Source organism: Colletotrichum fructicola, assembly GCF_000319635.2.
Source record: "Colletotrichum fructicola Nara gc5 chromosome Unknown KSG_Nara_v1_contig05, whole genome shotgun sequence".
In the NCBI taxonomy this organism is placed as follows: domain Eukaryota; kingdom Fungi; phylum Ascomycota; class Sordariomycetes; order Glomerellales; family Glomerellaceae; genus Colletotrichum; species Colletotrichum fructicola.
In genome coordinates, this window is record NW_027094055.1 from 4,735,355 (window position 1) to 4,747,475 (window position 12,121).

The following is a 12,121-nucleotide window of genomic DNA, read 5'->3' on the forward strand; positions in this document are numbered from 1 at the left end:
CGTTTTCTGCGAAGTAAAACTACAGCCTTTGGCTTGGACCAAAACCTCGACCTCCCACGGCATAGAAAGTCATTTCCACCTTCGCCCCTCCATATAACGCTGGAACGGTGACACCGGTTTCCACCGGCGTGTGGGAACCCATATACTTCCTCTTCATCTCTCTCCATATCCGAACCAGTTCGTCATCAATCTGAAGGGCGTAGAGCGTGATCTGGTACACAGACGTCAGGCCGTTGTCGACTCCAGCGGCTCGCAGCGTCTTTTGAGCGTTAAGGAGTGTCAGTTCAATCTGCTCATCAAGACGGGGCGAGATTGAGAGATCGTCACGAAAACCACACTGGCCGGATGTGATCACAATCGACCCGTTGGCGGGAAGACAGACCGCCTGGGAGATTCCCAGCTCGGCCCCGACGGTGGAGAGTGCTCCCGGCGGACTTGAGAATTGTACCGCCGCGGCGTAGAGAGGTGGTGCGCGATCGGGCATTTCGATGTTTGTTTGATGATGCTTGTAAGTTCTTACAGTAGCTTTAGGTGGCTAGAGGGACAATATAGAGAAGGCGAAGGTTGGTAACAATTGCGAGACAGGAACATTTGCCATGTGGTTAAATGGCATCTCTACTTCCTTCCTTTGTTCCTTTGTCGACAAACAATAGTAGTTTCAACTTGACTAAGCGAAATTGGTGACTGAGAGCTTATTGACAAGAGGAGGAATACTGCCGGGTGCTGCTGTTACCCTAGTCTTCGACGAGGAAGACATGGGAGGTGCCTTATCGCCGGCATCGAGGAGTGAAGTGAATACCTTCCTGATACGGTAGTTTTTCACGTACGAGAGTCTCCGGCTTCCGGTCGAGTTCCGGTTGAGATTCCGTCTCCGAAAGGATCTCGTCTAGTCGGGTATTTCTTACTTGAATAGACCGTTTCCGCATAATTTTCCGCAGCCCAGCCAAATCCACATCGCTATTTCCTTATCACCACGAATACTCTTCCTTACCTTGCAAATCTGCTAACGTTCTTTGATTAGTCCATAACCCTAAAATGTACAAATGGTGGATCGGCGCTTTCGAGCCTCGTCGGCAATGAGTTCAAGGTGAGAGGCATTCCGTCGAGTTTCGGAACGCCGCCTGCCATGCCGCTCTACTTTCCAGGGAACGAGTCTGAGCTGAGAACGAGTCACCAGCTTCCAGTGGGTTAAGAGGAAGATACCAGCTGCCGGCAACAATCTCCAAGATGGGCAACTACTTCTCACAACATGCCTAGAAGAACGGGCTGGCGAGCTGTCGGTTGACGGCGTTGTACACCATCTACGTTTAAATACGTTGTCAACCAAATTGCTTTCGCTGCCATAAATCGTGTCTATTTCACACATTTTCCATGTAAACTGTACCCGATATAACTACATGACGTCGTTTCCCGCCATGTCACGGTCCAAGGAGGGTTATCTTTGGACTCCTGAGGGCACAACTGAAGGACTACCAACAGCAGCCGTGCTGCCGGGTTCTCGTCACATCAAGCAATCTTATGACGTCGTCGTCATTGGCGGAGGCTTTGCGGGCCTCGTCGCAGCCCGTGATCTGGCGAAGCAACCAGGAGTAAACGTGTTGCTACTCGAGGGGCGCGACAGGATCGGCGGGCGAACCTGGACCGCATCCGTCTTCGGCGAGGAGTTTGAGATGGGCGGCACCTGGGTGCACTGGTACGTGACTAGCATCGGCATACCCCTTTTTCTTTTGCGGAATTATGGAAGCGGAGCGACTGAGGCAGTTTAGGTGCCAACCGCACGTCTACAACGAACTCCATCGGTACGGACTTCATCGCAACCTTAAGGCTTCCGCCGGGGCTTGTTCCGACGCGAAGGCATTCTTCAAGCCTCGAAAAGGCACGGTCAAGCAGTTGACGTCTGAGATGAACTGGGCCGCTGCCGAGAGGGTGGCTGCCCTCTTCTTCGGTGTTGACGGCAACACGAGCCAAAGCCTGATGCCGTTCCCACACGAGCCCTTTCGGGAGCCCGCGCCTTGGAAGCAATACGATGGTTTGACCGTGCAGGACCGGTTCGACCAGCTCGACATCACGGACCTGGAGAAGGACTATTTCAGTTCACTGGTGAACTTGTTCGGGTGCAACTATGCAGCTGATACCTCCTTCACGGAGGTCCTCCGGTGGTACGCTCTAGGGGGACATTCGATGGCGGGAGCGTACGACCTCAGCGGTCTCTTCAAGCTTGGCAACGGGGGCATGACGTCTTTTGCTAAAGCAATCCGGGGAGAGTTCACGGGGGATCTCTTGTTTGGGCAAGTCGTCACCGCGATCGAGCAGACAAGCTCGGCCGTGCGAATCACCACCGCAGAGGGCCGAGTATTTAGCGCCGGCTTCGTCGTCTCGACGATTCCTCTGTAAGTCGGCAGCAGCGGGCCATCGCCTCAATCTTTTTCAGGCTGAACTAACCACTTCTCGCAAGCAACTGTCTGAGCCGAGTCGCGTTTGACCCTCCCCTGAGCCCTCTGCGGCGCGAGGCCGTCGACTACGGCCACCAGAACAAGGGAGCCAAGGTCCACTTCCGGCTCGCCAAGATCGAGCCCGGCTGGTTCGCCACAACCGCGCCCGACGGATCGACCCCGTACCTGCTGGCGTTTTCCGACCACAACGGCACGAAGAGCACGGGGCCAGACGGGACCTACTGCCTGGCCGCGCTCCGGAGCGGAGTCTACCCCAACCTCCAGGACCACGCGAGGGTGGTGGATGAATTCAAGCGCGCGGTGAAGCCGGATGCGGAGATCACGGCGTACCTCAGCCACGACTGGTCGAACGACCCGATGGCTGGTGGCCAGTGGAGCTGTTGGAAGGGGGATGCGATGAGCAGGTACCTGCGAGAGCTTCAGAGGCCGCATGGGAGGGTATTCTTTGCGAGTTCAGACAGCGCGGATGGTTGGAGGGGCTTTATTGACGGTGCTATTGAGCAGGGAAAGAATGCTGCGCGCCAGGTTGCCGAGTGTCTCGGTGATGGTCGTCGACAACTCCATGCGAACCTGTAACGACATGCACCAAGGGGCAAAAAGCAAACAGAAAGACATATGTGTAAGTATTACGACCAGCATGCTGCTTCATACCGCTTCATATTGATTAAAACAACATTACTAGTTGTGATTATTTGTGTAAGTCGTTGGGTTGGGTTACTGCCCCAACTGCTTCGGGGTATATAAGCATATTGTGACAACTGAACATCACGTATTCCCAGCTAGATTATCGACCTTTCTTCAAGGTGAGATTACGTACATCTCTCAACCTTCGTGCTTGACGTCGGTGCCAAGCTTCTCATCCGACAACACGTCTGTCAGTCCCATGGAAGCCGCAATTTCGAGCAGCCGGGTCTTCTCCTCGTGTGCCGCCGTGTCGCCGAACACCAAGTCCATCTCTTCCAAGCTCTTTCCACGTGTCTCGGGAACGAAGAAGTATGTCATTACGAAGGCGATGAGAGCGAAAGCGGCGAAGAAAAAGTAAGTCCCGTACCCAATCTTCTCGAGCATGTCCGGGGTCACAAGTCCGATGATGAAGTTGCACATCCAGGTCGCGCTCGTGGTGATGGCCATGGCTTTCGATCGGTTGCCCAGGTTGAAGATTTCGGAGGGCAAAACCCAGCCGATAGGGGCAAACGAATAGGAGAAGTTGATGTCGTAGATGTAGATGAAGGCAATACCAGCCCAGCCTGCTGACTTGTTCGTGCGGAGGGACTCGCCGAACCCGCCAATGATTCCGCCCACAATGACAAGTGAAATGAAGGTACCAGCGGCCCCACACATGAGCAGAGGGCGGCGGCCCACTTTGTCGATGAGGAAGAGGGCGGGTAAAGTTGAGAGCGTGTTCACGATGCCGTACACCCCCGTCGCCAACAACCCAGATGTCTTTCCAGAGAGGCCAAGCTGGGCAAACATCGTAGGGGCGTAATAGATCACGGCATTGCAACCAATGAATTGTTGGAAGAACATCGTCCCAGACCCTAACCCTAGACGCCTAAATGCTGGCCATGACGATACAAGAGCTTGGTGTTGTGCGATGAAGAGTGAGAGACCCTTCTTGCCGGGGTACCTCTCACGATTCAGTGTCTCATCAAAGAGAACCTCGGCCTTAATTCCAAGGTATTCGGCGCGAAGAGACTCGGTATCGGGATGCAAGCCGCGTACTTTGGCCAGTGCTGCAAGGGCCTTGTCTTCCTTGTGACGCATGAGGTAGAACCGCGGGGACTCTGGGAAGAAGACCATGCCGAGACCCAGAACCAGTGCGGGAAAGATCTGAAGCCCAAACGGAACTCTCCATGAGGCAGAGGACTGACCAGTGCACCCGCCAGGTCCGACATCAGAGCGGGGATCGAACGTGGGCAGCTCTGAGGTGCCGCCGGTGTATGGGATATCGGGAGCACACCGGGTTCCGCCGATGTACTGGGTACCGTACTCTAGCCAGTAGCTGACAAGAATGCCCAGGGTAATGCTGAGCTGCTGCAAGACGACGAGCGTGCCACGGATATCAGGCACAGACAGCTCGGAGATGTACATGGGGACAATCATCGTCAGCATGCCGACAGCAAATCCCGCAATGGCACGACCTAGGTCTTGATTAGCTATGTGGATATATCAGACAGGCAAATTCGGTACCAACCGGCAAACAGTAGCGGGACGTCGCTTGCCGCTGTCTGGAAGGCGGCGCCAAGGATGAAGATGACCACGGCGAGCTGCATCGAGCCCTTCCTGCCAAGCCAGTCGGCCAAGGGGCCGTTGATGAGAGAGCCGAACCAGGCAAAAAGCAGCAAGGTCGAGACGAACCAGCCCTTGAATGTGCTGTCGATGGCAATGCGGGGAAATGTGGCCGCGAACGACTCCATAGTCATCACGCCTGACACGACGCCTTGATCATAGCCAAAGAGAAGCCCACCAAGGGACGCGAACTGAAAGTTGTGTCAGCACTTTTGCATTTCAGCCACAGGAGATATCTGAAGTCGCTTACTGCTGAAAGTCCAAAAACGTATGGGTTTTCGCGAAGCACCCGCCAAACAGACTTTTTGGGCATCACGTCCGGGGTCGTGCCGCCCTCAGCAGTGACAAATTCACCTGCCATATTTGAACGTGGAAGGTTGCAGCTAAAGAGATAAAGTAACGGCCGATCTAACACGAGTTGTCGAATCCGGGGAATTTTGCGGAGAGTTTTCTGGGGTACTTATATGCAGTCCGCGAGTGAGGGGTGACTCCATCGCAGTCCCAGTTATTGTGGGTGAGCAGGTGGCTCCGGACTGCAGCAGTCCGGGCCAATGCGAGGCTGGCTTCATCCTCCGTAGACGGACGCAGATCTTGATGGATTTTGCTGGAGGCAGCGAGGGTTTACTCCACTTGTCGGCCAACAATGGTTCGGCCTATGGAACCTCTCCTCAACCCCCGGACGGCAGGAATCCGGCGTAATAGCAATGCAACATAACGATGCGCTACGATGGACTCCCGCCGGCCGGTTGGGTGGGTGTCCCAGCACAATACAAGTCTCCATGATTAGATCTCCCATGCCGAAATATTTGACGGGACAACCCAAGTTCCCATGCCATGTTTGAGCGCGTGCCTGCCTCATCTTACGTAGAGACCCTTCGCCCCGAGTCCAGCGCCATGTATGAAAACCAGACGAGAACAGTCGCCAAACTGCGCGAGCGCGTAGAGAACCTCCTCGCTGAGCAGAGGCGTTCTCGACCGTCTTGCCGGGTTTTGATTGCTTTTGCTGGCGTTCCAGGGTCCGGCAAGTCTACCATCGCGGCCACACTCCTTGACGATTTGAAGAGACACGGAGTTGACGATGTTGCAATCCTTCCGATGGTTCGTCAACCTTCCTTTCTTGACTACTATTTTGTGCGCTCACCATGACGCCAATGATAGGATGGATTTCATTACCCGCGCGCCGTTCTTTCCTCCTTCGACGACCCTGATTTGGCCCTCAAGCGACGTGGTGCACCATTTACCTTTGACGCACAAGGCTTCTTGAAGCTTATACGGCGACTGAAGACGGTGCCGGTGACGACATGTGATGAGCCACAGATCGTGATTAGCGCTCCCAGCTTCGACCATGCAGTGAAGGATCCCCTTCCAGACGCCATCGCCATCTCGTCTCGGACGAAGGTGGTCATAATCGAAGGCAACTATACGCTCCTCGACGAGGATCCATGGAACAGCATTGCCGATCTTGTGGACGACAGGTAGGTTCTCCCTTGCTGTCAGGTTGCTGGCGCTGCTTACGCTAATATGCAACGTAGGTGGTTTGTCGACGTCCCGACAGATGTGGCACGACAACGGCTCGCGTCCCGGCATTTGAGGGCTGGTATTGAGACAACGATGGAGCGGGCCCTTTTGCGTGTAGACGAGAACGACGTACCGAATGGCGATCATATTCGCTCCAACCTGATTGAGCCCACAGTCCGCATTCTGAACTAGGCATCGTCCGCTAGATAAGCTTCTGAATATCTACATTTCCAAGTTTTCTGGTCCGGGCCATCCCAGGAAGCTGAAGAAGTCATCGGTTGGTTCGGCTGGCCACGTGGAGAAGTTCATCGACCAGGAGTCTGGATCAACGGTTGGCAAGTCGTCTGACCCAGTGAAGTAGCCGGGCATTAGGATTTCGTCGAGGATGGCGGCACAGCGAGCGGCCAGCTGGTCCTTGGCAAAGACATGGCGAAATATATGGCGGACTGTATCAAGATGGACTTGCCACTGGGGCGCATCGGGCGACTCCGGGTCAACGATCATGACGAGTGCAACCACTAGGGACGCATGGAACAAGAAGAAACTGTAATACACAAGCATTAGAGCTGTCTCACGATCAAGATTACACTGCGGTTTCGTGACAGAGAGTGACTTACATTGAATACCACGTAACCAGTCTGGTGATGTCCCCGTGCTTGGTGTAGTGGTCGATGGATGCGATTGATGCGCTGGCGGCATGAACGGCGACGCTTCTGCACCGTTCATCAGACGAGCTGAAAGTAATTTGAGTGTTCCCTCTGCTCTTGCTGACAGCTTGCTGCAGCACTAGAGGTCGGAAAAGAATGATTTTGAGATTCCAAAACCGCCACCAGAGCCGTGACTTGGTGAACAGAAAGAAGGGCCCGGCGGAGGGCCCGTCATAATCCAAGTGGAAATACGCGGGTAGCGACTCGGACCACTTGCTCAGCGTTGCATCCATGGAGAGCGCACTCTCGGGAGATATGCCCGAGGACGACAGCAATCGATTCGAGATGAAGTTGGAGTGGACGTGGAGGTGGCTCTGCATCTTCAGACCAGAGTACAGCGTCGGCTCATCGACTTCCACGGGCAGTTCCGTCGTCCTGCTTGTCAGGCTCTGTATAGAATGTCAGAAGCAGAAGCGCACGCAGCCCGCGCCGTCATCTCACCAGGGGCACATACCACATCGTGAATGTTAAGTACTGGTCGAACATCCATAGCTTCTGTGTCTGGAAGCAGAATTGGCCTCCCAAAGGTGGTTGAGGCGCCGCTGTCAAATATGTAGAGACCCCACCAAACTCGCCGACGCATCTCCCGCTGCAACTTATTGATGCGCCAGCCTGGCAGCTCTCGGTGAAGGCCCAAGCTGAGCGACATGCGAGTGGCGAGCCCTAAGAAATTAGAGCCTGTATTGGGTTTGTTCCGTTTCTGGCTGAGGTTGCTCAGAAGAACGAGAGCCTGCACGAACTCGAGGTTGGCGCTTTCGAACAGAGACTCGTCTTCGCCGAAGGATAGGGCATGGTGGTAGAGATCATCATCCAGCTCGCCCTGGGGGTCGTCGAAGCACCAAGCGCCCAGTGCAAGTATGGTGTGGAGCAGCATGAGCCATGACCGCCGTTGCGGCCGCGGAATGACCTCGTGTAGCTGAGCTCTGAAGGTAGGCTCGTGGACAAACGGATATGCGCGGTGGTATATCGAGAAATAGCTTTCGATGAGCCGATCGATAACCTGCCTGGAGGCGATCACCTCGGACAGTTGGGAGGAGGCCGCAACGGCGCTGAAGCGTTCGTCTGCTCTGGGCGTGTTCTCGAGGAGCGGTTTCGTGTGCCCAGTCAGAGCCAGCAGCGAGCGAAGGAAAAACACGCCTGCGGTTGAGCCTGAATCTGCGTTAGCCCTACTGCACAACCCACACTCGCTCGTTGGGCCTTGCTCACCTAGGTATCCTGCGCCTCTGGGCTCGACAGACAGTGATGCCATTCCGTCCGCAAGAGCATTAATATCTTCTTGCCAATCAAAGCCATCAGACTCATCCGGCATGGCTTCCGTCATGGCGTTACCATCGCCGCTGGATGTCGTTGTGTTTGGTAGTGGGGAGTGTGGTGCTGGCGGCTCAGGGGCCTCCCGCCTGCGGCTATCTGCAGAAAGGGCTCGATCAATGTCGACATCTGGAAGCATTTGCTTGAATACATGCTCTAAGCTGGCGAGACGGCTCTCCACGCTCGTCAAGTAACTTGGAATCTGGTGTTAGCGAGCCAGCCAGGGTCAGAAAGGGGTGGGATGGCAGAGGCTCACGCGCGAGTGAGAGGCGATCGTTGGGTTCTTCCGCTGTAATGACATGATTTTGCGTTCTGGATACAGGCATCGCATCTGGGTTTCTCTTTGGAACACTGCAGAAAATGTCAGACCCTGTTCTGTTGGAGAGATTTGGTGTTGCTCCTAGGATACATACGAACCTTGAGTTTTTTCACCCGACAGTAGTCACACTAGAGATGTTAGTCTCGGAGGCGAGTCGAACACTCATGCTTTGAGGATGCAAATAAACAATTGAACATAATAAAATTGAAACACTCATACAGCTAGGCCTGGTAATGATCTTGATTCGCTCATTGTTGGTGAAGTTAATCTGGGCGTGAGAGTGGCTGAAATTGTCACCTGTCAGGAGTGAAAACCTCGGTGGTGTCAGGTGTCAATTGAGGGATCTAAATCGGGATTATTACATATTCCACTCCGTCCCTCTCGGAGGCGCAATGCCTGCCCCTTCAGGTTATTGAAGCCATCGCCAAATCGAGAGGCCTTCTTCGCTCCGTCTAGAAGATGTCAGCGACGGACGAAGTAGTAATCGGGCGGGTGTAGTCCGGGGCCGTTGTTGTATGCTCCTTTGGTTTTTGCTGGCTGACTGTGTCAGTAAACTCCACAACCTCACGATGCCTGCGCTTGGAAGGGATCCCCGCCACCAGACCCACAACCCTGGATTTGGCCCATGCAACTTGACTTGCGGTGAAGGGTCCTTATCAAGAAGGTCAAGGTTGTTTTTGTTTTGAATGTCTTTGATGACGTCTGAAAGAAGGGACATGGCAGGCGGACGCTGTTGTGCAACGCATAGCGCGTCGGCCGTGATATCTGAGACGCGCATCCGGTCACGATAGCGCTCCGCGCTGGATGCAATTGGCAAATGACTGTCCGGGACGCCCTGCTCTGTACCGTTTGGCCGGTGTATGCTCCGTACCTGTATTACAATTATTTCGCTGGAAAGGCAGTCGATACCCTTTGCTTATGTTGCGCCTCGGGTACTTAGGTAACAAACCCCCACGTCGTCCACTTTACAAGCTAGACCGGGACGTTTCGTTCTTCAATTCTTAGTCAAAAGTATGAATTCCCCCTCCACACGAAGGCAGAATAGTTGCATGTCGGGATACAACTCGTGAGCACCAGACGCGGGGAGAGGGAACCATTTTCTGGGCGATACCCCGCTCCGATGCAGCTCTTAAGCCCGCGTATGGCCACGAGCCCACGATTGACGGTGATTGCGAACGATGCCCGCAGGAATCTGAATCAGGTGGACCGTTGGGTGGAGCCAGATTCCGGCAAAATGACAGCCATCATTTCAGGGTCCAGGTTTATGTACAGTGCACAAATGATGAGTTGTCAAAATATCGAGGCTATCGCGGTTGGTAGTTGGGAGGAGAAAAGATCTGGAAGTTGGTTGCATTGTCTGGGGTAAGGCGGTGGTTGCAAGATAAACCCTCAATGTGCAACGGCGACAACGTGCTGGGATTTTTGGAGCGCAGAGAGGGATGATCCCGAAAATAGGACGCTGGGATTGAGAGAAATGACGTCGAGGGTCGGAAGCGGGCAACCGACCGTTGCGGGTCCGCTACGGCGAAGCGCTTCGGCATCGTCGTCGTCGAAACGGGGCCGTGTGCTTCGCCACAGCGACCGTTGGAAGACGCTGGAAACGCCTGTGCTGAACGGCGGGCGGAGTGGACGGGAACGGGGACGGGCGACGCATGAAATGTCCATCGTCAATTGACTTTAGCATGTTCGAGCCGCACCGGCGAAATTCAGAGACGATCCGCCACGATCGGGCCGCGAATGATCTTCGTCTGAGGGTGTTCTCAAGCTTTGCGGTTACCTCAAAGATTAATTGGTTCAAACGGAGGCGAAATGTCAATTGGCATACCTCCCCTACCGCAGGCAGAAAACATGCATGGGCGGCTGTCATCGGCCACAGGAATTCCTTGGAGGCAGATGGTCCGAAAGGCCGACTGCAACTGGAAAACGGCGGTTGATCCTTTCCCTCGGGTCGAAGGGGGATAACTGGACCTACCCACAAATCGAGTCAGCATTTGGTTTCACGTGCGCGGTCAGCCTATTTGGAAGTTTGGGGGCCTCACATAATTAGATAATGATGCTGCGGCACGTAAAGTTGAGGTTGGCCGCCAAGCTAGGAAATGTAGCGTGTGGTTGGCGTGCGGCGGCGGCGGACGGGCGGTCGGGGGCGCCATGGCGGGCTGGAAAGTAAGTGGGAAGGGAGTGGAGGGATTGTGAATCTGGAGACGAGTGGGCTGAAGCAGATTGGACGAGATGAGAGACGAGACGGGGGACGCGTAGCACACTGGCGGAGCACCTACTATCTTACGGATACCTTGGCTCCCATCAGTTAGGTAGGCGGGTGGGTGTTTCTGTGTGCTGAATGTGAGGTAATCAGTACCTACTCTGTACTGTGCCTACCTATGGATTTGCACCGCCAATCTCTTACGGCCTCATCTCTTGATTGCGTTGGCAGATTGGCTACGCCGTCCCGTCCGGCACCCAGATCCCAGCTGTCCCAAGAGTCGCAGAGTCTCGGTGTCCCGCCCTCAGCTCTCGTTACCCCCTGCGCCAGGCTCGGATAATCCTCATTTCAGGGGAAGAGGGAAGGGAACATCTGTTAACTCTGAAGCCGAAAGGCAAAGAAAAGGAGGTCTCGTGCTGCACCCGAAGGAGGCTCTCAAGTCAACCACCTTCAACCATTCCGACCATCTGACACTCCTTTGGCCATACATCCCCGACTCGCCGCCTCGAAAAAAAGGGCACATGACCGACGTCTTGACCCTCTCGTTTTATGCCTGCAATTGCCATTGACCACCATTTCCCCCATCATCTGTTCTGTTCGGTATCCAAGACGTACCGCTGCGACGCCAGCAGATCCAGCGAGACGGCGACGGTGTCGGCGCGCTACCGTTTGCCTCGTACCGGGCCTGTCTAGCTCCGTTCAACTTCGTCATCGCCCTTTTTTTTTTGCGCGTGGCTGCTGTTATCGCTGCTCGCTCACTCGTCTCGTCGACGAACGGGGGCTTTTTTCTCTCTCTTTCAATTCCCTTGTGCCAAGGCATAGGTCGGTAGATCTGCGCTACTGGACAGATTGCCTCAGAGACGCTAGACGCCAAGCGCAGGGAACGACCCGAAAACCAGCAGGTTTAGGGAAAGACGGCCCAAACGGAGAGACAGCGAGGCAGCAGAAACGAGACTTTTGCATCTCCATCTCCATTTCTCCCTCTCTCTCCCGCCCCCGAATCCCCATCGGCTCCTGCACCGTTGCGTAAGGCAGCATCAGGTGGACTCGCCTTCTTAGAAGTACAACGGCGCCTGTACTTTTTCAGCCTGTTGCTTCGTGCTGTTGCCGCTGCCGCTGCCGCTGCAACCCTTGGACCGACAGGCTCTCGAACAAAAAAAAGGTTGGCATCTGGTCATCTGCTTGGTATCGGTATCTGCAGACCAGACCCCCCGGCCAGTTTTCCCCCAAATCCCCAATTGAGCTGTCCAGTCAGAGTCGTGCGCTTTACCCAAAGGTACGAGAATACCTGTGCCCCAGCGCGGCCCAGCATCAGACAACAACATCT

General features: G+C 54.8%; 5 protein-coding genes across 5 annotated transcripts; 2 read left to right on the plus strand and 3 right to left on the minus strand.

Annotated features, from left to right (window-relative positions):
• Nucleotides 1–19: 19 nt before the first annotated feature.
• Nucleotides 20–484, minus strand: CGGC5_v010064 (uncharacterized protein; the record flags this gene model as incomplete). Its single annotated transcript, XM_032021090.1, has 1 exon — nucleotides 20–484. The coding sequence occupies one exon, from the start codon at nucleotides 482–484 to the stop codon at nucleotides 20–22; it is 465 nt and encodes a 154-aa protein (XP_031881743.1).
• A 931-nt stretch (nucleotides 485–1,415) lies between these two features.
• Nucleotides 1,416–3,029, plus strand: pao (Pseudooxynicotine oxidase; the record flags this gene model as incomplete). The annotated part of the gene is made up of 3 exons (XM_032021091.1): nucleotides 1,416–1,693; nucleotides 1,767–2,390; nucleotides 2,456–3,029. The coding sequence occupies 3 exons, from the start codon at nucleotides 1,416–1,418 to the stop codon at nucleotides 3,027–3,029; spliced, it is 1,476 nt and encodes a 491-aa protein (XP_031881740.1).
• A 246-nt stretch (nucleotides 3,030–3,275) lies between these two features.
• mfs1-7 (MFS glucose transporter mfs1) lies at nucleotides 3,276–5,103 on the minus strand (the record flags this gene model as incomplete). The annotated part of the gene is made up of 3 exons (XM_032021092.1): nucleotides 3,276–4,594; nucleotides 4,648–4,933; nucleotides 4,993–5,103. 3 exons carry the CDS (start codon nucleotides 5,101–5,103, stop codon nucleotides 3,276–3,278), a joined length of 1,716 nt encoding a protein of 571 aa, XP_031881741.1.
• A 473-nt stretch (nucleotides 5,104–5,576) lies between these two features.
• On the plus strand, nucleotides 5,577–6,452 carry CGGC5_v010067 (putative uridine kinase; the record flags this gene model as incomplete). The annotated part of the gene is made up of 3 exons (XM_032021093.2): nucleotides 5,577–5,840; nucleotides 5,901–6,217; nucleotides 6,275–6,452. The coding sequence occupies 3 exons, from the start codon at nucleotides 5,577–5,579 to the stop codon at nucleotides 6,450–6,452; spliced, it is 759 nt and encodes a 252-aa protein (XP_031881737.2).
• A 30-nt stretch (nucleotides 6,453–6,482) lies between these two features.
• Nucleotides 6,483–8,846, minus strand: GAL4-4 (Regulatory protein GAL4; the record flags this gene model as incomplete). Its single annotated transcript, XM_032021095.1, has 7 exons — nucleotides 6,483–6,804; nucleotides 6,878–7,356; nucleotides 7,422–8,116; nucleotides 8,174–8,469; nucleotides 8,532–8,626; nucleotides 8,693–8,722; nucleotides 8,814–8,846. The coding sequence occupies 7 exons, from the start codon at nucleotides 8,844–8,846 to the stop codon at nucleotides 6,483–6,485; spliced, it is 1,950 nt and encodes a 649-aa protein (XP_031881739.1).
• Between the last annotated feature and the right edge of the window lie 3,275 nt (nucleotides 8,847–12,121).